The following is a 25,376-nucleotide window of genomic DNA, read 5'->3' as shown; positions in this document are numbered from 1 at the left end:
CTGTGTGGCACAGCGGTTAAGCGTCTGCCTTTGGCTCAGGGCGTTATCCCGGCGTTCTGGGATCGAGCCCCACATCAGGCTCTTTTGCTATGAGCCTGCTTCTTCCTCTCCCGCTCCCCCTGCTTGTGTTCCTTCTCTTGCTGGCTGTCTCTATCTCTGTCAAATAAATAAATAAATAAATCTTTAAAAAAAAGTGAAAAGAAAACCCACAGAATAGGAGAAAATATTTGCAAGTCTTGTATCTGACAACTGTCCAATATCCAAAATGTATATATTTTTTAAAATGACAGCTGAACTATTTTTAAAAACCCAATTTAAACATGGGCAAAGTATTCATTTTTCCAAGGAAAATATACAAATGGTCAATAAACATAGGAAAAGATGCTCACAATCATTAATTATTATGGAAATGCAAATCAAAACCAAAATGAGATATTACTTCACAGTGCGTAAGATGGCTTATAATAAAAAGAATGGAAAATAATTGTTGGTGAGGATGTGAAGAAATTGGAACTCTTAGTTTGCTGGTGGTATTATTAAAATGATATAGCCACTTTGGAGGACAATTTATCTGTTCCCTAAAATGCTATACATAGAGTTACAATTTGAGCCAGCAGTTCCACTCCTAGGTATATATCCAAGAAAATTGAAAACATGTTCACACCAAAATTATTAAATTATTCATATTAGTAATAACTCAAATGTCCATCAACTGATGAATGACGAAACAAAATGTGGTATATCCATACAGTGGAATATTATTTGACAATAAAAAGAATGAAGTATTGATACATGCTCCAACATGGATGAACCTTGAAAACATGATGCTAAGTGAAAGAGGCTAGACACATACTGTATAATTTCATTTATAAGAAATGTGCAGGATAGGGAAATTCATTGAGATGGGAAGTAGATTAATGATCTCCAGGGGCTGGGGGGAAAGGGAATGTGGAGTGACTGCTCATGGGTATGGGATTTTCTTTTGGGTGATGAGAATGTTCTGGAATAGGTAGTGGTGATGGTTTTACAACCCTGTTCTAAAACCCTGAATTATGCACTTTAATATGGTGAGTTCTGTAGTATATAAATTATCTTTTAATAAATAAATGCCATCATAATAAATAGTATTTATGCTCAGTTGATCATGGCACTGTTATGTGTTATATAGATTAACTTGAAAGACATAGACATAGATATATTTAATAGCCAGATGTATAATATAATTTTTTTTTAAGTTCAGGTTTATTGTAATCTAATATATATACTCTAAAATTCTTATCATTAAACTTAAATTATTTTATCCTCTTGATATTGTAAATTATTTGAGAAACACGTCTCACACTTATCTTTAAAGGAACAAGTACAGTAATAATGGACATTTAGGAAAGGGAAATTGTTTACATTGACTATTCATGACTAATATAATTGAAACTAAAATTTCTTTGGGGGGTTGAGCAGGTTTGTTGGATTCAATATGTCACTGAGCTTTTTATATAAACTCCAATTTGTATAACCTGTTGTTCATGTAAAAAATGAACCTATAAATAGATGGTCATGATTATTTGTAAATATATATATTTTTCAGGTCAAGCAAATAAAGTAGCCAAAGAAGCTGCTAACAGATGGACCGGTATGTATCACAATGGTACTGATAAGCTATAGTTCAGCTTTTTCCATGCTTATGATACGAATCACAGAAGCTATTGTGCCTAGTTTTGTTCAAGAAAAGACCTTCCCAGAAATGTATGTATTAAGTTTTTTTTAAAGATTTTGTTTGTTTATTTTTAGAGAGAGAGCGTGCACACCTGAGAGCAGGGGGAGGGGCAAAGGGAGAGGGAGAGAGAGAATCTCGAGCAGACTCTGCACTGAGCGCTGAGCCGGACACGGGGCTCAGTCCCACGACCCAGGGATCATGACCTTAGCCGAAACCAAGTCATACGTTTAACTGACTGAGCCATTCAGGCACCCCTGTATTAAGTTTTTATTAAATCATTATATTTCAGTTACTTAAGTTTTTTTTTTTTTTTAAATCCTGCTATGAGTCATATTGTATGTAAAATACAATCTATTTTTGTAAAAACAATGATGGCTTGCAGTTTAACTTTTGTGTAATTTTTCCTAGATAAGTTACTTGGGCTAATTACTTAACCTTCATGATATTAGTGCAAGATAAAACTTTAGAGAATTTAATGGAATCCTAAAGATTTGTCTTCTTGCTCATGATAATAATAGCTAACATTTGTTGAGGGCTAGACTATAAGCCTGGCATCCTAAAGAGTATCTTTAGTGCATTCTCATTTTATCTCTGCAACAATCTTGTGAGGTAAATAGGATTATCATCCCTAATTTTAGAGATGGAACTGAGGCCATCAAGGGCCCACGGTGACCCAGGGGCTAGGCAGTGAATGGGAATTAGAATCCAGCTTTTCTGATCCCAGAATCCAAGCTCTTACCCACTGCGTGATAACATCTTCTCTATACCTGCTTTCATATAAGTGCCTCGTTAATCCATTTGCCAATGGATATACCCTCTGGTCAGCACCAGAGATGTTCTAAGAAATGAGAATTAATAAGGCATTTTCTCTGTGTCTTAAAGTGTGGAAGAAAGTTGTAGGATTGTTGTCAATTATATACAGGTAAGATTAGTACTATTAAAACCTATCTACAAATTATACTGATGTTTTTCTAGTATTCTAAAGTAATGGTAATTGAATTTTTACTGTCCTGGTAAGAGTCTATTATACCTTCACACGTGCTACTCCTCATCATTCTGTTTCTCTGGGAGAGTATGGGTAAGATTGTATTGACACGGAGGTGCAGAAACTTCAAAGTGACTGCCTTGAGTCAAAGGTAATAGTCACTGAATGTACAAAGATTTGAGCCAGGTTTCCTGACTCCATGTCCAGGCTTCTGTATGTCACAAAATGTTTAAGAATCATGTTTCCTTGTCTATGTTAGAATGAAGTAGATTGATAAAATCATTGTCACTGGCCTTTGGTTCCTATAAATTTTTTATTTATTACAAAGTAATACATTCATAAATAATGTAATGCTTTGGTGATAAGAAGAGGGTAAAAACAGCAAGCTAACATTAAAGAAAAGAATGAGATGTGTGTCCAGTAAGTATAAATAAATAATAAATACAGTAATATCAATATAAAATTTGAGAAATTCAAAATTTTGAGTAAGTGAAAAAGACAAGCAGACCCGTAGTTTATAAATAAGACAATGTGATTTTCCCCAATAGTTCTCAGCAAAGCAGCTCAGCAAGCAGTAGGAATAAGCAGCGTGTGTATATGGTGGGAAGAACTTGACTTGGAAAGAAATCCGGATTGTGTTCTTTGGGTGCTGTATCACTTATTGAACTTCTCTGAACCTGCTTCCTCCATTAGATTATGTCTATGTAAGATATATCTATATCTTACGTTTTGGGAGAATTAAATAAAACAGTTTGTCAGTGCTTTCACACAATGTTAGATATATAGATAAACAAATACTCCCTTTTCCCTTCTCTTAAAAAATCCTTTCATGTTTTTCACTTGATCATAAACGTCCAGTTATGAAAAAAAAAGAAAAATTTGAGCTTCTTTCTCCCCTTATGTTATTAGTTGAGAAAGAACCTGAAACTTTTAAAGTCATATAGGAAGGAAGATATTTTTAGCACAGCAGAAACAGCTGTTAGGAACCATATTTCCATTTGAAGTTACAACTTGCTCCTTCCAACATAAAAGTGTTATGAAAAGCATGGAATTAAAACAAATCACACCACAGAAAACCAACCTGTCTTCAAAACAAAAAGAAAACATCTGTAATACTTGTAACTAAAGATTATTACCTACTTATTAGTTAAGGTTTTGCTTTCCTTTTACCTAAAAAGGTCCTTAAAAATGTGTTTAGAATGGAAGGTGCTTACTGTTCAGTAATTCAGTATTTCAGTTTTATAAAAAGAGAGATTACCTCAGGGTATAAATTATAACTAGAAATGTCACATCTAAATGATTTATGGCACTAAATACACTTTAAATGTAATTTAACAGCTTATATAAAACCTTGCTTAGTAATTCAAGATAGTGGAGTATTTATGACTATGTGAGAGGCATCTTAGTGAGTTGGGAGGGGATAGATGTTGTGAGGTTCTAAACACAGACTCGTGTTTATGATATTGCCCATCCAATTTCTGCATGTATCCTGGGAATGCCACCATGGAAATGAACAGAAATCCTACTAGTCTTAAGGCTGTTTCTTTAAAGGAAAAAAAAAAAACCCACTATTTTTTTTCCATTTATAAAAATTTCCACATAATAGGAAAATTGTATTTGACAGGGAATTAATTCAAGATCACAGGTAACATTGTTTGAAGGCAGACATTCAGCAGCCCAAGACATGTTGAACAGTCTTTTTGAGTTGGTCCGTTAAGCACTATCATGGATAGGCTTTCATTTGTTTGTGCTTTTGTTTTGGTTTTAATCTTTGGAGGTTTCCTCGCGTCTGGGCCTTTCGGCTAAGATCAAGTGTCATCTTTGGAGGTTTATAGTAAAATGATTTCTTGCGCTCACGTGAAGCAGCAACTCCTTCCTGCTAAGCCTGGAGCCTTATTGTGCTGCTTAGTTTTTTCTCTCCTGATCCAGGTTTGAAGCCCATTCCTTCAAGCTTCCTACCGGGCTGCATCTGTTCTCTCATTTCCTGGCAATCTTTCTGTGCTCTTGCAGCCTGTTCTGGAAGCTGTACACATCATACTTGATCTTTTCTCTTTAACATACATAACACTTTGAAATTCTTTAGTAATGTGTTGATTTTTCTCTCTCTCCTGCGTCAGCTTGAAGGCATAGGCTCTCTACCTTGTTGAGTACCTGTAATACACTTCATACCTGTCTCACGTAGCAGGGGCCCGATGTAAGTATCTGACCGTGACTGAGAAGAATGTATGGTTATGCAGACACTAGGAAAACTAAACAAATCATTCTGGAGTGCCTCATGTTGGTAGTTGTCTCTCTCAGGTCTTCATGAAAACTAAAGATTTGCTTTAAATTGTTACATAAAGATTCATTTTTTAATCTCCATTGTTCTCCATTACAATCTAATTAAAAGAACTGGGGATGTTCTGTTAACATTATTCTATTCGATGTAGTAGTATTCACTTTCGAAACAAACTTCATTCCAAACATGTAGTTATTATCTGATACTTGGAATTAAATTTCCTAAAATGATATATTTAAAGGTGATCAAACTCCAGGTATTAATTTGTTAAGGGTAACATAACAAAATACAGACACAGTAAAGTGAATATCGCAATAAAGTGAGTCAAATCAATTTTTTGCTTCCCAGTGCATATAAAAGTTACGTTTATACTATACCATAGTCTGTTAAGTATGCAATAGCATTATGTCAAAATAAGCAATGTCCATACCTTAATTTAAAAATAATTTCTTGCCAAAAAACGCTAACCATCATCTGAGCTTTCAGTGAGTCCTAATCATTTTGCTGGTGGAGGGTCTTGCTTCCATGCAATGGCTGCTGACTGACCAGGGTGGTGACTGCTGAAGGTTACGGTGGCTGTGGCAATTTCTTAAAATAAGACAATGAAGAAGTTCACCACATTGATTGACTCTTCTTTTCAGGAGCAATTTCTCTGTAGTGTGTAATGCTGTTCATTAGCATTTTATCCACAGTAGAACTTTCAAAATTATATATAATCTGTTCTCTCAAACCCGGCCCCTGCTTTATTAAGTTTATGTAACTTTGTAAATTCTTCATTTGTCATTTCATTAATCTTCACAGCATCTTTACCAGGAGTAGAGTCCATCACAAGAAATCACTTTCTTTGCTCATCCATGAGAAGCAACTCCTCATCTCTTCAAATTTGATCCTGAGATTGCAGCAGTTCAGTTCTGTTCAGGCCCCACCTTGAATTCCAGCTCTCTCGCTATTCCCACCACATCTGCAGTTACTTCCTCCGCTGAAGTCTTGAGCTCCTCACCGTCATCTTTGAGTTGGAACCAACTTCTTCCAAATTTGTTAATGTTGATATGCAGACCTCTTCCCATGAATCCTGGATGTTCTTAATAGCATCTTGAATGGTGAATCCTTTCCAGAAAGTTTTTCATTTACTTTGCTCACATCCATCAGAGGACTCACTGTCTATGGCTGCTATAGCCTTATGCAGTGTATTTCTTAAATAAAGGGAATGCTGTGGCTGGTTTGATCCTCTTTCCAGACCACTCTGACTTTCTCCATATCAGCAACGAGGCCGTTTCCCTTTCTTACCATTTGTGTGTTCACTGGAGTAGCACTTGCTGTTTCTTTCAAGAACTCTTTCTTTGCACTCACAACTTGTCTAGCACAAGGGGCCTAGTTTTCAGCCTGTTTTGGCTTTTGACGTGCCTTCCTCACCAAGCTTCATCATTTCTAGCTATTGATTTAAAGTGAGGGATGTGCAACTCTTCCTTTCACCTGAACACTTAGAGGCTGTTGTTGGGTTTATTCATTGGCCTAATTTCAATGTTGTTGTGTCTCAGGAAATAGGGAGGCCTGAGGGGAGGTACGGAGATGGGGGAACAGCCAGCTGGTGAGACAAACACACAAAACATTTATTAAGTATGCTGTCTTATATAGGTGCAGTTCGTGGTGCCCCCAAACAGTATAATAGTAGCATCAAAGGTCTCCAGAACAAATCTAATAATATTAATGAAAGACTTTCAAATACGTGAAAATTACCAAAATGTGACATAAATATATGAAGTGAGCAAATGCTATTAGAAGAATGGTGCCAATAGACTTCCTCAACACATGGTGGCCACAAACCTGCAATATGTAAAAACTGCACTATCTTCAAAATACAATAAAGTGAAGTACAATAAATGAGATTAGATATTTAGATTCTTTTTATTTTTTCTTTTATTACATTGGAATAAAGATTTAATCATAAATCTTTGTACACAATTTATTTTGTTTCTCTGGGATAAATTCCTATAAGTAGACATAACACTTCAGTGGCAAAATGCATTTTAAATTTCCCTGTAGAGGACACGAAGGATGCATCTGCTCCTATCTTAGTCTGAAAATAGGGAACTACCTTCTGTTCTCCTCTCCCCTTCTCCCTCACACTGGCCTGATTATCTGGAAACCATTATCATCTGTGGGGAAGGGAAGAAGGTCTGGAGAGAATGTGTACCCTTTGGGAACAGGAGCAATTGTAATTCCTGAGGTAAGAGTGTTGGCCTCTGCTGTGAAAATGTGGAAGAAACACCATTGTTAGCCTTTCCCTGTTTTTGGATTATTCTTAAGTCAGGTATTTAGTGGCGACTGATTTGCTGAATTTTTAAATATGAGATCTGGTTGCTCAAAGTACTAAAGTATTTTCTTTCTTCGGAAATGAATTGCCATTACTTTTGAAAATAAAGCATACTTCTTATGTTGATACTTCTGAAAGTAATAGAAGTAACAAAAATGAATATAATTATATTTGACATGTTTATGATTGTGTTTTCAATTCTTAAAAATATTTCTCAATTTTCTTTATAGATAATATATTTGCAATAAAATCTTGGGCCAAAAGAAAATTTGGGTTCGAAGAAAATAAAATTGATAAAAACTTTGGAATTCCAGAAGACTTTGACTACATAGACTAAAATGTTTGTTGTTGGTAAAGGATCTGTGTACTTGTGAATATGTAATTTTTAAAATATTATCCAACTGAATGTGCTGAATTGCCATTTACCTGTACTTGTGTTTATCATTTTATTAATTTTAAATAAAGTATAAAGTGGAGAATGTTTTCACTTTTTTGATCTATCAGAAGCAGGATTTTAACCATATTCCCAAGTGGTCATCAAAGTAGGATAGTGCAAATAAAATCATCCACTTAGGCTTATAAATAATTTTTTAGAGATCAAAGATATCATGACATGATATTTTTTAGTTTATTCAGATATTAAATATTGAGAACTAAGGGTACCTTTGAAGGTTCTATTCCAGACATACACCCACATATTAATACTTGGAAAAAACCTTTAAAACTTTAATGGTTGCTCTACTGTTTTTCATTGTTTAGTTGAAAATGTATGTGATTGATTCTCAGTATACTGCATCCTATTTGTGCATTTCCTGTAGAAAAAAATACAGAATGTTGGTGTACTCAAGTTTAGAGTTAGGTAATAATTCGTCAGTCATGGAAACTACTTTGTTTTGACTTTTTGATGCCCTTAATTTACTGTCAAGAACCAGCGCATGACCCTTTGTCCTGATTCATGCACTTTTTACAAGATATAGTGGCATTAGTATGGCACACATCATCACCTAGGGTTCAGGGTTGCTTTTTTTTCCCAATTACATGAAAAAGAGTAAATTAAAAATAATTTATGTTTTGTGTATATAACTTTTTTCCCAATTCAGCTTGGGTGTTGAGAGTATATTGGTAGGCACTCCAAGAAAAGCTTAAAGAAAAAGTCAAAACTAATGTGTGTAATGTCCTTTACACACATGCCTTTATTTTTTCTCATACTAATTTCGATGTTCTTTTAAGTAACTTGAATGAGATTCTCCATATGTCTGAAATGACCCAAACAGCATCCAAACCATTTGTTAGTGAATCTGGCCTTTGTATTGCAGGGAGTTGCTCTGGGCTTTCTTAATTACTTCCTGGAGGTTGGGGGGGAGCAATTTGGTCCATCTTTGTTCTTTGTTCTCAAGGCTACTTTATGTTGCCTTAAGGGCAAGAGCTCTTTTCACAAGAGAAAGTATTTGATGTAAGAGACAAAGGACAAAAAATAAAAATAACCAGTCATAAGCCTTTCCCAAAAACACCAATTGTGGGAATTCCAAAATTTCTCAGACACAGTTTGCTGTTTATTAGCAAATATACTTCATTGTTTAAAGAGAGGGTATGTGTGTTCCAAATGGAAGCCATTTCTAATGATCCCTAAAAGATTTTTATAATCTTCATAATCTTTATAAAAATTGAAATATAATTAACATACAGCTTTATATTAGTTTCAGGTGTCCAGTGTAACAATTGGATATTTGTATACATTGCAAAATGATCACCATAGTAAGTCTAGTTACCATCTGTTACCATATAAAGTTATGAAAAATTTGTTCTTGTGATCAAAACTTTCAAGTTCTACTCTTAGCAACTTTCAGATTTGCAATATAATGTTATTGACTATAGTCACCATGCTGTACATTACATACATTACATCTCCATGACTTATTTATTTATATAAATATTTATTTATATAACTGGAAGTTTGTACCCCCCATCCCCATCCCACATTTCACCTACCCCCCACACTCTCCCCTCTGGCAACCACCAACATATTCTCTGTATCTATGAGTTTGGTTTGGTTTTGTTCTGTTTGCTCATTTTTTTAGACTCCGCGTATAAGATTCCATGTATTTGCTTTCTGTCTGACTTATTTCATTTAGCATAATACCATCTAGGTCCATCTATATTGTTGCAAATGGCAAGATTTCATTCTTTTTTGTGGCTGAGTAGTATTCTGTTGTACCACATCTTTATCCATTCATCCATGGATGGAGTAGGTTGTTTCCATATCTTCACTATTATAAATAATGCTGCATTGAACATAGGGCTGCACGTATCTTTTAAAATTAGTGTTTTCATTTTCTTTGGATAAATATCCAGAAGTGGAATTTTTGTATTTTAGTTCTATTTTTAACTTTTTTAGAGAACCTCCATACTGTTTTCCATAGTGGCCGCAGAAATTTACATTTCTACTAACCAGTATGTGAGGATTCATTTTTTTCCACATTCTTACCAACACTGGTTATTTCTTATTCTTTTGATTATAGCCACTGTGACAGGTGTGAGGTGGTATATCTTGTGGTTAGTGATGTTGAGCATCTGTTCATGTGTCTGTTGAACATCTTTATGTCTTCTTTGGAAAAATGTATATTCAGATCCTCTGTCCATTTTCTAATTGGATTATTTTTATTTTTATGTTATTGAGCTGATGGGTTCTTTATATTTTGGATATTAACCCCTATTATAAGATATGTGATTTGCAAATATCTTCTCCTGTTCTGTAGGTTGCCTTTTAATTTTGTTGACAAATTTTTTGTGTGTACAGAAGCTTTTTAGTTTGATCTGGTTCCATTTGTTTATTTTTGGTTTTGTTGCCATTGCCTTTGGAGTCCGATCCAAACAAGATATCCCCAAGAGCAGTGTCACAGAGCTCACTGCCTATGTTTTTTTGTAGGATTTTTATGGTTTCTGGTCTTACATTCAAGTCTTTAATCTGTTTTGAGTTAATTTTTGTGTATGGTGTAAGAGGTCCAGTTTCATTCTTTTGCATGTGGCTGTCCAGTTTTCCCATCACTATTTATTAAAGAGACTGCCCTTACCCCCATTGTATATTCTTGCCTCCTTTGTCATAAACTGATTGACCATATATACTTGGGTTCGTTTCTGAGCTCTCTATCTGTTCCATTGATCAATGTGTCTGTTTTTATGCCAATACCATGCTGTTTTGATTAATACAGTTTGAAATTAGGAAATGTAATACCTTCAGTTTTGTTCTTTCTCAGGATTGCTTTGCCTATTTGGGATTTTTCTGTTAGTTTGTTATTAGTTTATAAAGATGTAAAAGATTTATGTATATTAATTTTGTACCCTCCAGCTTTACTGAACTTGTGTATTATAATAGTTTTTTGGTGGAGTGTTTAGGGCTTTTTATAAATAAAATCATGTCCACAAATAGTGATAGTTTTACCTCTTCCTTTATAAATTCGGGTGACTTTTATTTATTTTTCCTGCTTAATTGCCCTGGTTAGGACTCTCAATACTGTGTTAAATAAAAGTGGTGAGAGTGGGCATCCTTGTCTTGCTCTTGATCCTAAAGGAAAAGCCTTTAGTTGTTTTGCTGTTGAGTATGATGTTAGGTATGGGCATGTCACATATGGCCTTTATTATGATATGTTATATTCAGTTTATATCCACTTTGTCAAGAGTTTGTATTGTAAATCGATGTTGAATTTTTTAAATGCCTTTTTTACATCTGTCGAAATGATCATGCGATTTTTATCCTTCATTTTGTTAATGTGCTGTGTCACACTAATTCATTTGCAAATGTTGAACCATCCTTCCATCACTGGAATAAATCCCACTTGATCATGGTGTGTGATATTTTTAATGTGTTGTTGAATTCAGTTAGCTAATATTTTGTTGAGGATTTTTGTGTATAGGTTCATTAGGAGTATTGGCCTATAATGTGTGTGTGTGTGTGAGAGAGAGAGAGAGAGAGAGAGAGAGAGAGAGGTCCTTCTGGTTTTGTTATCAGGGTAATGCTGGTTTCATAAAATGAATTTAGGAGCATTACCTTCTCTTCAGTTTTTTGGAAGAGTTTGAGAAAGGTAAGTATCAAATCTTCTTTGAATGTTTGGTAGAATTCACTGGTGAAGATGTCTAGTCCTGGGCTTTAGTTCACTGGAAGTTTTTTACTACTGATTGTATGTTCTTAATAGTAATCAGTCTATTCAGATTTTTTATTTCTTCCTGATTCTATCTTTGAAGATTATATATCTCTAGGAATTTATCCATGTCTTCTAATTTGTCCAGTTTGTTGGTGTATAATTATTCATAATAGTCTCTTATGATCCTTTGTACTTCTGTGGCATCAGTAGGAATTTCTTCTCTTTCATTTCTGATTTTTTGAGCCCTCTCAAACTTACGAGCTGGGGCTCGAACTTAGAACCTCAGGATCAAGAGTCACATGCTTTATCGACTGAGTCAATCAGATGCCCCAGCCCTCTCTCATTTCTTGATGAGTCTAGCTAAGGGTTTATCAATTTTGTCTTTTCAAAGAACCAGTTTCATTGATCCTTTCTCTTTCATTTATTTTTGCTCTGATCTGTATTATTTCCTCTACTAACTTTGGCCTTCATTCTTCTTCTAGTTCCTTTAGGTGTAAAGTTAGATACTTATTTGTGATTGTTCTTGTTTCTGGAGGTAGGCCTGTATGGCTATGAACTTCCCCGTTAGAGCTGCTTTTGCTGCTTCCCATAGATTTTAGTATGTTGTGTTTCCATTTCATTTGTCTCCATGTATTATTTTATTTCTTGATTTCTTTGTTGTCCTATTGGTTAAGTAGCATGTTTAATATCCATGTATTTGTGATTTTTCCAGTTTTCTTCTTATAATTGATTTCTAGTTTAAACCGTCATGGTCAGAATTGATGTGATTTCAGTCTTTTTAAACTTACTGAGACTGTTTCGTGGCCTAGTGTGTGTTCTCTCCTGGAGAATGCTCTATGGCATTTGAGAAAGTGTGTATTCTGCTGCTTGGCAACTTTTTTTTAAAGTCTATTTTATGGGGCTCAAAAGAATGATTGAGATGGGATCTGCACAGGAGCCACCCAGGGGCGGCTGTGCCACCCTCTCCAGCCAGTAATGTGCTTTATTTATTTTTTTTAAGATTTTATTTATTTGAGGGGCACCTGGGTGACTCAGTCAGTTAAGCATCTGTCTTCAGCTCAGGTCATGATCCCAGGGTCCTGTTATTGAGTACTACATAGGGCTCCCTGCTCAGCGGGAAGTCTGCTTCTCCCTCTTCCCACTGCTCATGCCATCTCTCTTCCTCTCTTTCTCAAATAAATAAATAAAAATCTTTAAAAAATGAAAAAAAAATTTAAGATTTTATTTATTTGAAAGAGAGCATGAGCAGGGGTGGGGAGATGGCAGTGTAGAGGGAGAGAGTCTCAAGCAGACCATACTGAGTGTGGAGCCAGATGCGAGTCTCGATCCCAAGACCATGAGATCACAACCTGAGCCAAAACTCTGAATGCTTAACTAAATGTGCCACCCAGGCCCCACCACCCCCCCCAGCCAATGTGGTTATTTTCTTTTCTGCGTTATTTATTTATTTTTATTATTATGTTCAGTTAGCCAATATATGGTAATGTGGTTTTAAATGTTTAACTAAACTGACTCTTTGGGAGTTAAGATGGGGCCCGATTTATATTATTGTGTGGTATAAATACTCCCGGTACAGTCCATTTCAGATTACCAATGTGATGACACTGCAGAGTTGGAAAGATGCCAGTAGCCCCTCATTCTGTAGTACTTCTACCGTACAGATAAAATTGATGCGAATAATGTCAAGAATACAGGGAGGGTAGAATGTAACATAATTAGGGAGTGATGAGTTTTTAACTTCAGTATCATTGTTTTTCATATATAATGGTTCATCATAGCGTATGTAATTTAATCTTTAGTGATGGCTGTGTTTAACAGGTGGTTCACTGTTACTCAACACTTGGCTTGCCTACCCTAGCACATCATTGTTCTTAATCTTTAAGAGCTGCTCTTAAGTTTGCTCTTCCCTGAAATTAGAGATAATGATAAAGCAGCATTGGACCATTGGTCCAGCCAAGCTCTAGGAAATCCTTAGGCCCAGGTTGGTTTTTGTTATTGATGTGTAGACTGAGTACAACCAGGGTAGAACCAGAGTCAAACTACTAGTGATCCATGATCAAATTTGATTTGGTAAATAATGCTGTAATTAATACTCCCAATATCTTTCCAAATGAATTGCGAAGTTTAAGAGGTATTTGAGAGCTGATATCCATCTAATCAATCTTCTTCACATGTAGTTATTTTTTTAAATCTCACTATCCTATTTTTAAAGTTCCTAGGAAAGTAGTCTCCTAATAAGTTTCACAGTTGTTCAGGGCCAGATCGTACCACTGATGTCCCTTCTGAGGTTGGTACAGGACTGAAGTGATCTGTAAGGATGAATTGGAAATGACTTTTCCTCTGATGTTTGCCACATCATTAGTCTAATGGGATTATAAAGTTCTTGGCCTGTCTCGGAAATAGATGCTATTATCCAACTTTATCAAGTATGCTTCTCTTTAAGGGATTAAAAAAGGAAATGAGTAGAGCTGCCAGCCAAGAAACAAGAAACCACCCTTATAATTCTTGAATACAAGAGTCTAAATTGTAAACCTGGTAAAACTGTGGAGTTTTTTTGAGAACATGATTGGAATAAAATAGGAAACATTTTTCAGCCAATATGGCATCATTTGTAAGAGCAGTTAAAATGTGACAGATGGTAGGAATGTATCTTAAAATCATGCATAAACTCCTTTTCAGGATATGCTTTCTGAATATTTTCCATATACCAGGAGAAAAATGTACTGCATTATGAAATGTCCCACAGCAGTGAATTTAAATATACTTATCCCAGCTTAATTAAAAAAATATCTTCATGAGAGAGAGAAGTCAGATAACATGGCTGCCTTTAGAAGTATTTGTTGAATCTCAAAGCTAATGATTTCTATTAACCAAGATAGGCAAGGTACAACCCCTCAAGCCAAATCTAAGGCCTGATTTTTACAGCCCTTGAGCTAACAATGTCCTTTTACATTTTTTTTAATGACGTAAAAATGGACAGGAATATGCAGCAGAGGGTGTTTATGGCCTGCAAAGCCTAAAATTATTTACTCTCTGACCTTACAGAAAAATTTGATCCGAAAGGTCAAAATTACTGACAGCCTATGGGCTACATATAACCTGCAAAGTATGTTTTATCTAGACTGTATTTTATTTTTTAGTTTAAATTACTTGCCAACGCATTCACGTGGAAAATGTCACATGCAAATGGAGATTTTTCTGCTTCTTTTGGAAACTGGATGATTTAGTAATCCTCAATCCTCATCCCACACAGCAGCTAATCACCTAGAGGTAGTACGACAGACTCAGTGGTAATGAGCTCTTTTCTTGGAGGAATGCCAGCATACAGCTTTCTCCTGTATTTTTTTTAAAGATTTTTTAATAGAGAAAGCACACGCGTGTGCACACGCGAGCAGGGGGAGGGGCAGAGGGTGAGGGAGAGAACCTTAAGCAGACTCCCCACTGAGCGAGGAACCCAACTTGGGGCTGGATCCAGGACTGAGATCATGACCCGAGTGAGATGAAATCAAGAGTCAGATGCTTAACCGACTGAGCCATCCGGGCGCCCCACAGCTTTCTTCTTTAAGTCACAGTTTTAATTCAGGTTGACAAACTGACCTGAGGTCAAACTTAATTTCAACTTTTCAAATTGCAGAACAAAAAATCCTGGTGCTATTTTTAAAATTTATTGTGTTAAATTTATAAATTAATATAGGGAGATTTGATATCTTCATGATGATGAAGCATCCTATTCAAGAACCAAGGACAAGTGGTATCTTTCCACTTGCTCAAGCGTACCTATGTGGTTTTCTAACGACTGCATAGTTTTCTTCACATAGATTGTTCACATTTCTTAAGTGTATTCTTTTTTCCCCCAGTTTCAGTTTTTTTAGTTTTTTTTTTCTAATTGGAATGTGGTTGACGTACAATGTTGTATTAATTTCAGGTGTACAACATAGTGATTCTACAATTCTATACATTACTCAGTGCTCACTATGATAAGCGATCATCATCTGTCACCATGTAACGTTAATACAGTATTAACTGTATTCCCTATGCTGTACTTTTCATCTCCATGACTATTTTATAACTGGAAGTTTGTACCTCTTAATCCCTTTCACTGACTTTGTCCATTCCCCCACCCACCTCTGCTCTGGCAGCCCCCAGTTTATTGTCTGTATTTGGGAGCCTATTTTTTTGTTTGTTCACTCGTTTTGTTTTAAAAATTCCACATACGAGTGAAATCATATGGTTTTTGCCTTTTTCTAACTTATTTCACTTAGAATAATACCCTCTAGGTCTATCCATGTTATTGCAAATGGCAAGCTTTCATTCTTTTTTTTATGGCTGAGTAATATTTCATGGTGTATATATACATCTTTAACCATTCATCCATCAGTGGACACTTGCATTGCTTCCATATTTTGGCTGTTGTAAATAATACTGCAATAAACATAGGACTGCATATAACTTTTCAAATTAGTGTTTCATTCTTTTTGGGCAAATACCCAGTAATGGAATTCCTGGATCATATGATATTTCAGTTTTTTTAAGAGTTTTATTTATTTAAGTAATCTCTACACCCAATGGAGAACTTGAATTCATGACCCTGAGATCAAGAGTTGCACGTTCTTTTTTTTTTTTTTTAAAGATTTTATTTATTTATTCGACAGAGATAGAGACAGCCAGCGAGAGAGGGAACACAAAGGGGGAGTGGGAGAGGAAGAAGCAGGCTCATAGCGAGGAGCCTGATGTGGGGCTCGATCCCATAATGCCAGGATCACGCCCTGAGCCGAAGGCAGACGGTTAACCACTGTGCCACCCAGGAGCCCCAAGAGTTGCACGTTCTTTAAAAAAAAAAGAAGGAGGAGGAGGAGAGTCTCATGCTCTTCTGACTGAGCCGGCCAGGTGCCCCTGATATTTCTATTTTTAAATTTTTGAGGAACCTCCATACTGTTTTCCACAGTAGCTGCACCAATCTACATTCCCATCAACAGTGCAGAAGGGGTTCCTTTTCTCCACATCCTTGCCAACATTTTTTACTTCTTGTCTTTTTGATACTAGCCTTTTTGATATTTAATTGTGGTTTGGGTTTGCATTTCCCCCGATGATTGGTGATGTTGAGCGTCTTTTCATGTATCTGCTGGCCATCTGTATATCCTTTTTAGAAAAATGTTCAGGTGCTCTGCCCATTTTTTAATTGGCGTGTTTGGTCTTTTTGGTGTTGAGTCATATAAGTTCTTTACACATTTTGGATATTAACCTTTTATGAGATATATCATTTGCAAATATCTTCTCCCATTCAGTAGCTTGCTTTTTTGTTTTGTTGATGGTTTCCTTTTCTATGCTAAAGCTTTGTATTTTGGTGTGTTCCCAATAGTTTATTTTCACTTTAATTTCTCTTCCTTGAGGATACATATCCATAAATATGTTGCTGAGGCTGATGTTCAAGAGATTACTGCCTATGTTTTCTTTTAGGAGTTTTATGGTTTCAGGTGTCACATTTAGGCCTTTAATCCATTTTGGTTTATTTTTGTGTATGCTATAAGAAAGTGGTCCGGTTTCATTCCTTTACTTGTAGCTATCCATTTTTCCCTGTACCACTTACTAAAGAGACTGTCTCTTCCCTCTTGTATAGCCTTGCCTCCTTTGTCATAGATCAGTGGACTATACAAGCATGGGTTTATTTCTGAGTTCCCTGTCTTGTTCCATTTATCTACGTATTTTTGTGCCAGTACCTTACTTTTTTGATTACCATAGCTTTGTGGTATATCTTGAAATCTGAGATTATGATACTTCCAGCTTTGTTCTTTCTTAAGATAGCTTTGGCTAGTTAAGGTCTCTTGTGGTTCCATGCAAATTTTAGGATTATATATTCTAGTTCTGTGAAAAATGCTATCAGTATTTTGGTAGGGATTGCATTGCATCTGTAGATTGCTTTGGGTAGTATGGATATTTTAACAACATTAGTTCTCTCAATCTATGAGCATGGTATATTTTTCCATTTGTTTGTATCACCTCCTTGGTTAAATTTATTCCTAGATATTCAGTTCTTTTTGGTACTAGTATAAATGGGATTGTTTTCTTAATTTATTTTTCTGCTACTTCATAGAAATGCAACAGATTTCTGTGTATGAATTTTCTATCATGCAATTTTACTGGATTCATTTATTCTAATAGTCTTTTGGTGTTTTCTATATGTAGTATCATGTCATCTGCCAATAACGACAGTTGTACTTCATCTTTGGATGCCTTTTATTTCTTTCTCTTGTCCGATTGCTGCAGCTAGGACTTCCAGAACTGTGTTGAATAAAATTCATGACAGTGGACATCCTTGACTTGTTCCTGATTTTAGAGGAAAAGCTTTTCTTTTTTTCACCGAGTGTGATGTTAGTTGTGGGTTTTTCCTATATGGCCTTCATTCTATTGCAATATGTTACTTCTAAAAACACTTTGTTGAGAGTTTTTATCATGAATGGATGTTTTATTTTGTCAAATGCTTTTTCTGCATCTATCCAGATGGCCATATGGCTTTTATCATTTCTCTTGTTAATGTGAGGTATCACATTGATTGATTCCTGAATGTTAAACCACCCTTGCATCCCAGAAGTAAATCCTACCTGATCTTGGTGATTGATAGTTTCAATTTGGTTTGCGAATTAGCTAATTGCTAATTATTGTTGAGGATTTTTGCGTGTGTTCATCAGGGATACTGGCCTGCAAATTTGGTTTGATTTGGTTTGGTTTGGTCTTGGTTTTGTATTGCCTTTGTCTGGTTTTAGTATCAAGGTAATTCTGGACTTGCAGAATGAATTTGGAAATGTTGCTCCCTCTTCTAATTTTTTGGAATAGTTTGAGAGGAGCAAGTATTAACTCTTCTTTAAATGTTTGGTAGAATTCACCTGTGAAGCCATCTAGTCTGGGACTTTTGTTGTTGGGAGTTTTTGATTACCAGTTCACTTTCATTACCAGTAATTGGTCTGTTCAGCTTTTCTATTTCTTCTTGATTCATTTCTGGAAGATTATATGTTTCTAGGAATTTATCCATTTCTTCTAGGTTGTCCAGTTTGTTGGCATATAATTTTTCATAATGTTCTCTTATAATTCTTGGTGTCAGTTGTTATTTCTCCTCCTTCATTTCTGATTATGTTTGAGTCCTCTCTCTTTTTTGCTTGATGAGTCTGGCTGAAGGCTTATTCATTTTGTTTATGTTTTCAGAGAACCAGCTCTTAGTTTCATTGATTCTTTTTTTTTTTTAGTTTTAAGTTTCATGTATTTCTGCTCCAATCTTTATTATTTCCTTTATTCTACTAATTTTGGACCTTGTTTTTTTTCTAGTTCCTTTAGGTGTAAGGTTAGATTTCTCCAGATATTTCTTATTTCTTGAGATAGGCCTGTATCACTATAAACTTCCCTTTTAGAACTGCTTTAGTTGTGTCTCAAAGATTTTGTACTGTTGTGTTTTTGTTTTCATTTGTCTCCACGTATTTTTTATTGTCTCTTTGATTTCTTTGTTGACCCATTGGTAATCTTGTCTGTAGCATTGTTTAGCCTCCACATGTTTATGGTTTTTTCCTAGTTTTTTTCTTGTAATTGATTTTTAGTTCCATACAGTTGTGGTCGGAAAAGATGCTTGATATAATTTCAGTCTTCTTAAATTTATTGAGACTTGTTTTATGGCCAAGATGTGATCTATCCTGGAGAATGCTTCATGTGCATTTGAAAAGAATGTGCATTCTGCCGTTTTAGGGTGGACAATTTTGTATGTATTTGTTAGGTTCATGTGGTCAGCCATTCAAAGCCTTTGTTTCCTTGTTGATTTTCTACCTGGATAATCTATCCATTGATGTAAGTTGGGTGTTAAAGTCACCTACTATTATTATAATAATGTCAATTTATCCTTTTATATCTGTTAATATTTAAAGACTATTTTGTCTGATAAAAGTACTTCCACCTTCACTCTTTGTTTTTTGGGGTTTTTTGTTTTGTTTTTTTCTTTTTTCTTTCATTTGCAGGGAATATCTTTTTCCAGCCTTTCACTTTCAGTCTGTATGTATATTTAGATCTGAAATGAGTCTCTTGTAGGCAGCATATATGAGGGTCTTGTTTTTTTATCCATTTAGTCACCCTATGTCTTTTGATTAGAGCATTTAGTCCATTTATATTTAAATGATAGGTGTGTACTCTGCCATTTTGTTCATTGTTTTCTGGTTGTTGTAGTTTTTCTCTGTTCCTTTCTTCTCTTGCTCTTTCCCTTGTGGTGTGATGGCTTTCTTCCGTGTAATGCTTAGCTTCCTCTCTCTTTGTTTTGTGTGTATGTATTATAGGTTTTTGATTTGTAGTTACCATTAGGTTCATAGATAACATCCTATGTGTATAGCAATCTATATTAAGTTGATGGTCACTTAAGTTCAAATATATTCTAAAAGCACTAAATTTTTATTCCCTCCTATGTGTTTTATGTATATGATGTCATAGTTCACATATTTTTATTTTCTGTATTCCTTGACTAATTTTTAAAGATTTATTTATTTTGAGAGAGAGCACGCATGAAAGTGGGGGGGAGGGGCAGAGGGAAAGGATCTCAAGCAGACTCCTTATTGAGCACTGAGCTCAACTTGGGGCTTGATCCCATGACCCTGAGCACATGACCTGAGCCAAAAACAAGAGTTGGACGCTTAACTGACTGAGCCACCAGGGTGTCCCCCCTTCAAGTTTCTCATAAGGCTCGTTTAGTGGTGATGAACTCCTTTAACTTTTGTTTGTCTGTAAGACTATCTCTCCTTCAATTCTGTATGATAACCTTGCTAGGTAGAGTATATTTGGTTGTAGATTTTTTTCCTTTCAGCAGTTTGAATATATCATGCCTCTTCCTTTTGGCCTGAAATTTTTGCTGAAAAATCAGTTGATAGCCTTATGGGATTTCCTTTGTATGTAACTGTTTTCTTTTTTCTTGCTGCTTTTAGGATACTCTCTTTATCATTACTTTTTGCCATTTTAATTATTACATGTCTTGTGTCCTTGAATTCAACTTGTTAGGGGCTTTCTGTGCTTCCTAGACCTAGATGTCTGTTTCCTTCCCCAGATTAGGGGAGTTTTCAGCTATTATTTCTTCAAATAAGTTTTCTGCCCCCTTCTCTCTCTTTTCTCCTTCCGGGATCCCTATCATGCAAATGTTATTAGGCTTGACTGTGTTGCAGAGTTCCCTTAACCTATTCTCATTTTTTATTATTCTTTTTTTCTTTTTGCTCTTCAGCTTGGTTGCTTTCTAATGCCCTGTCTTCCAGATCACTGATCTATTCTGCATCCTCTAATCTGCTGTTGATTCCCTCTAGTATATTTTTCATTTCAGTTATTGTATTCTTCAGCTCTTACTAGTTTTTAAAAATATTTTCTATCTCTTTTTTGAAGTTCTTAAGTGTATTCTTAAGTATTTTATCCTTTTTGCTGTCATTGTAAATGGAGTCTTCACTTCCATCTTATTTTCTAACTGGTTATTATGTATCCAAAGGCTATTGGCTTTGCATACTACAGTTGGTCTTTAAATGACACAGGAGTTAGGATGCCAACCCCTACACAGTAAAAAATCCACATATAACTTTTCATTTCACAAAAACTTAACTACTAATAGCTTCCTGTTGCCTGGAAAACTTACCGATAACATAGTTGATTAACACATTTTATATGCCGTACATATCATCCTTGCAATAAAGTAAGCTGGAGAAAAGAAAATGTTACTAGGAATATCATAAAGAAGTGAAAACACATTTACAGTACTGTACTGTATTAGTTGAGAAATATCCAGATAAAAGTGGATCTGCACAGTTCAAACCTGTGTTGTAAAGGTTCAACTGTAATTTTACATTCTGCTGTCTAGCTTCTTTTTTTGAATTTGTTTATAATCAATTCTCTGACGTTTTCCAGGTATCCTATCCTATCATCTTCAAATAGACATAGTTTTGATTCTTCCTTTCTAATTCTTATGCTTCTACTTGTTTTCTCTTATCTAATTGCATTGGCTAATATCATTCATAAAACTGGGGTGGAGATAGAGGACATCTTTTTGTTTGTTTGTTTCTGACCTTAGTAGGAATGCCATTTGTATTTCTGCATTAATTAAAATGCTGGCTTTTTATAATTTTTATAGTATATAATTTATAATGTTAAGTATTCATTTTCTCAAATATTTGTATAAGGAAAGGTTGTTGAATCTGTCAAAGGCTTTTCCCCCATCTATGGAGATAAGTATATGATGTTTCTCTTTAAGGTTATTAATAAGGTGAATGACATTAATACATTTTCTAATGCTCAACCATCCTGGCATAAAACCTACTTGGTTATGGTGAATTATTGTCTTAGTGTGATATTAAAATCTATTTGTTAACATTTTATTTAGAATTTTCGTATCAATATTTATGTGATATTGATCTATAATTTTTTTTTATGTGCTATCTATATGGATTTGGATATCAATGTTTACTTGCTTCTTTAAAAAGATGTGGATGTTTTCCTTCATTCTATTTGCTCTGAAACAATTTATGTTTGTAACATTGGGACTCTCTGGTCTCTAAAGATAGTCAATTATAATTTTTTTAAAGATTTCTTTATTCGTTTTAGAGAGAGTGTGCACTCAAGTGAAGGGAGGGGCAGAGGGAGAGTATCTTCAAGCAGATTCCCTGCTGAGTGTGGAGCCTGACGCAGGACTCCATCCCACGACCCATGAGATCATGACCTGAGCCAAAACCAAGAGTCAGATGTTCAATCAACTGAGCCACCCAGGTGCCCCTAGTCAATTATAATTTTAAATGAGCAAAAACAAAAATTAGACCATTCTTTACATATAGATCAACACTATTTTGTTTTTCATTTAAAAGTTTGTGAAGTTTGTTTTCAAAAAGTTTGTTTTACTTGCTGTGTAGTATTTCTGTATTAAGATATACTGAAATTGACAGACATTCGGTCTATTTTCAGTTTCATGCTATTTCCAACAATATTTTCAAAAAACATTTCCAAACATGTTTATTTGCACATTTGTGGGAGTTTTGAGGCTAAATTCCTTGACAATAAAAGAGAAGAAAGAAAGAAAGAAAGAAAGAAAGAAAGAAAGAAAGAAAGAAAGAAAGAAAGAAAAGAGAAAAGTCCCTATTCAGAGGAACTGACCCTCTAAAAAGAATGAAAAATATAAGAGCTGAATTTTATAGAAAAGAAGAGGAAGGGTAATGCTTTGAGGAGTTTTTTAACTGCTTTTTCCATGGGTTTTTAGAATGAACTCTACGTAATTTTTTATTAAACGGATCTGTATAAAATGAGCTGGGAATCTATTATCAAAAACAGATTTGTAAGAAATAGTGCCTTTTAGCTGGAACTCTTAATAAAAAGAAAATTTGTAATTACTCTTCACGTGTCTTTAAGTTAAAAATTGGCTTTCAAAAGGTAAAGCCTAAATGCTTTCTAAACAACATCTCTAAAATATAACTTACCAATTTGGAGACTGGATTTGCTGCAGAAAGGGTGAGTTATTTTGCAAGGCTGAACTTGGAAGGCATCATGTTTCTCATAACATTTTGAAAAGTCACTATGGGAACTTTTTACACATTTAAATTGAACAGATGTGTAATTTTTTTCTGTCCAGTTGTGGTTGTTACCATGTTTAAGTAAATGTACTTCTTGCGTACATGTGTTTCCTGTGTTATGTGAGCTCTGGGGACCCACACCTGAGTTTAACTTGCTTAGCAATTTCCATCGAGCAGATTTGGTTTGATTCTTAGGTCAACTGCCTTTAAATCCCCTAATAAAATCGGTTTGTTATGGGATTGATGGCCTGTTTGTTTGCTTGCTTACTTGTTTGCTTTTAACAGATAAAAATGTGCTTTCTAACAATTGCCTAGTGGATCCAGGAAGATAACTTCTTTTTTTGGAACGGTGTCAGCATTTGGCAATAGCAGAGCTTCAGGGCATAAAGTACCAGGATATCAAAGTTATTTTGCATAACCATAACTGAAAGTGTCTATGAGGTTGCTTAACTTTTCTCACATCTGAACAGACTAGAAGCAGTGACAGCCACATTATATTTCGATGTTATAATAAGATCATTTTAAGAGTAAGGTGTAATGTTGGAACCAAATATATTTGGAAGGGTTGGACGACCTTCTCTGTACTAGACAAAAGCTCCTGGAGAGCATGTTGATTTTTCAATTCCATAGGCCCAGAGCACCTCACACAGAATTTGACACAAAAGACTTGCAACTTCATCATCTCCTGCCCCAAATAGACGCCGAGCATTGCTTATCAATGCTTTTACTCGAAGTTATAATTGGCCTTATTCCAGAAGGCAGCTGTTGCTTTCAGTCAGCTCTCCCTCTCAGTCCCTACAACTATTTCAGACATTTGCCGCCCTGGCCTCTCTGCTCAACCTCACTTTCCTCAATTTTCTCTATTTAAACCAAAACAAATTGTAAATTTGAGCCCTTCAAGCATAACTTCAGCTCTCTGACCATCCTACCTCCAGTTATTTTCACACCCGTACTTCCCGTGTAGACCATCCCTGCTGTTGCCCATGATCCAGCTCCTTCCTGGTCGTTCAGAGACCTTGCTTCATTTTTCCTTTTCCCCTCCCCCCGAATCTCTTCCCTCTTTTTCTCTACTGCCTGATCTTTCCTGACTCCTTTCCAGGGTTTCATCAACCTATATTACCGGAGAGAATCAAAAACCATTCCTTCTCCTTATATTCTGACACCCTAGGATTTAGCTAAGTTGTTCAAGGCATTCCTTGAACGTATTATTCACAGTCGTCCGACATACCTTTTCTCCACTGGTTAAATCATTTGAACATTTATTTTAAGAACTCTTATTTGCCAGGCATTATATTAGGTGGTGATATAAATGAGTCCTACAGTCTATTTGCCTCAAAGAATTCTAACCGAGGGAGGGGAACACAGAAACAGGTAATTCTAAAGCTATGAAGAAAGCCAAGAGAGGAGCGTACATGGTGTTAGGGGAACGCTGAAGAGGAACCACCACCTCACCAACCTAAACCCACACTTTCTGGATATAAAGCCATAGACACAACGTTGACTCTGAATCAGCCTGTGGATATCACTGTCCCTATCCTGGATCCCAATTCTTATTGTATTTTATTTATTTATTTTATTCATTTTAGACACAGAGAGAGCATAAGCAGGGGGAGAGGGAGGCACAGATTCCCTGCTGAGCCGGGAGCCCGACATGAGGCTTGATCCCAGGACCCCGAGATCACAACCCCGAGCCAAAGACAGACGCTCAATCATCTGAACCTCCCAGATGCCCCTTGATCCCAATTCTTGATATTTGTTTGATAAATCCACAGAGGGAAATACCATTATATTTTGATAAACATAGTAATTTTAAATAATAAGACTCTATCTATGTAGATGTGTGTAATTGCTACTCAAAATTTACAGGTCATATGCTACCTTTTAACATAGGGGAAACAGACTATATAAATATTTATAATTGCTTGTAAATGCACAAAAATATCTGAAAGAATTCACAGGAAACTTGTGGTTAATTCTGTGAGAGGTAGCGATTTTTCCTCTGTTCCTTTTTAAAAATTTGAACTATATATTACTTGTTCAAAAAGTGAAATTAGAGAAATCCTAGAAGTCTCCACACTGTCCGGCCACAACTTTTCCAATCTTATTTTCCACTTAGTAACAAGAAGCAAATCTAGCTAGTTTTGTCTCAGTCATTAGTATGCCAACTTTCCTCAGCTGAGCCCCTCATCAGAAATGCCCTCAATCTAAACCCATTTCCTCCAGGTCTAGCCCAAGTCCAGCATCCTTCATGTGCCTTCTGAGACGGCCAGCTCACGGTGACCTCTCCTAAGGCTCCATATAACGAGTTAAGGTATGTCAGTTCTTGTGGCACTGGTCTTCTGTTGCTCTGTGAAGTTACCTAAATGTTCATGTTTGGATGTCTAGCTGTATCCT

At 35.6% G+C, this 25,376-nt stretch overlaps 1 protein-coding gene across 6 annotated transcripts in view; it reads left to right on the top strand.

Moving 5' to 3' along the window:
- MND1 (meiotic nuclear divisions 1) overlaps positions 1 to 25,376 on the top strand; it is a 109,421-nt gene that overhangs the window by 69,244 nt on the left and 14,801 nt on the right. For 3 of the 6 annotated variants that reach the window (XM_034661505.1, XM_034661501.1, XM_034661502.1), the window contains one exon: positions 1,586 to 1,630. In XM_034661505.1, coding sequence (XP_034517396.1) covers positions 1,586 to 1,630 — 45 coding nt within the window. Of the gene's footprint in view, positions 1 to 1,585; positions 1,631 to 4,816; positions 4,894 to 5,778; positions 7,485 to 7,521; positions 7,768 to 25,376 lie in introns of those variants that run through there. The other 3 variants (XR_004625820.1, XM_034661503.1, XM_034661504.1) reach the window with 3 other exon arrangements.

This window comes from Ailuropoda melanoleuca, chromosome 5 (genome assembly GCF_002007445.2).
Source record: "Ailuropoda melanoleuca isolate Jingjing chromosome 5, ASM200744v2, whole genome shotgun sequence".
NCBI classification, from domain to species: domain Eukaryota; kingdom Metazoa; phylum Chordata; class Mammalia; order Carnivora; family Ursidae; genus Ailuropoda; species Ailuropoda melanoleuca.
This window is presented reverse-complemented; position numbering and strand designations above follow the sequence as displayed.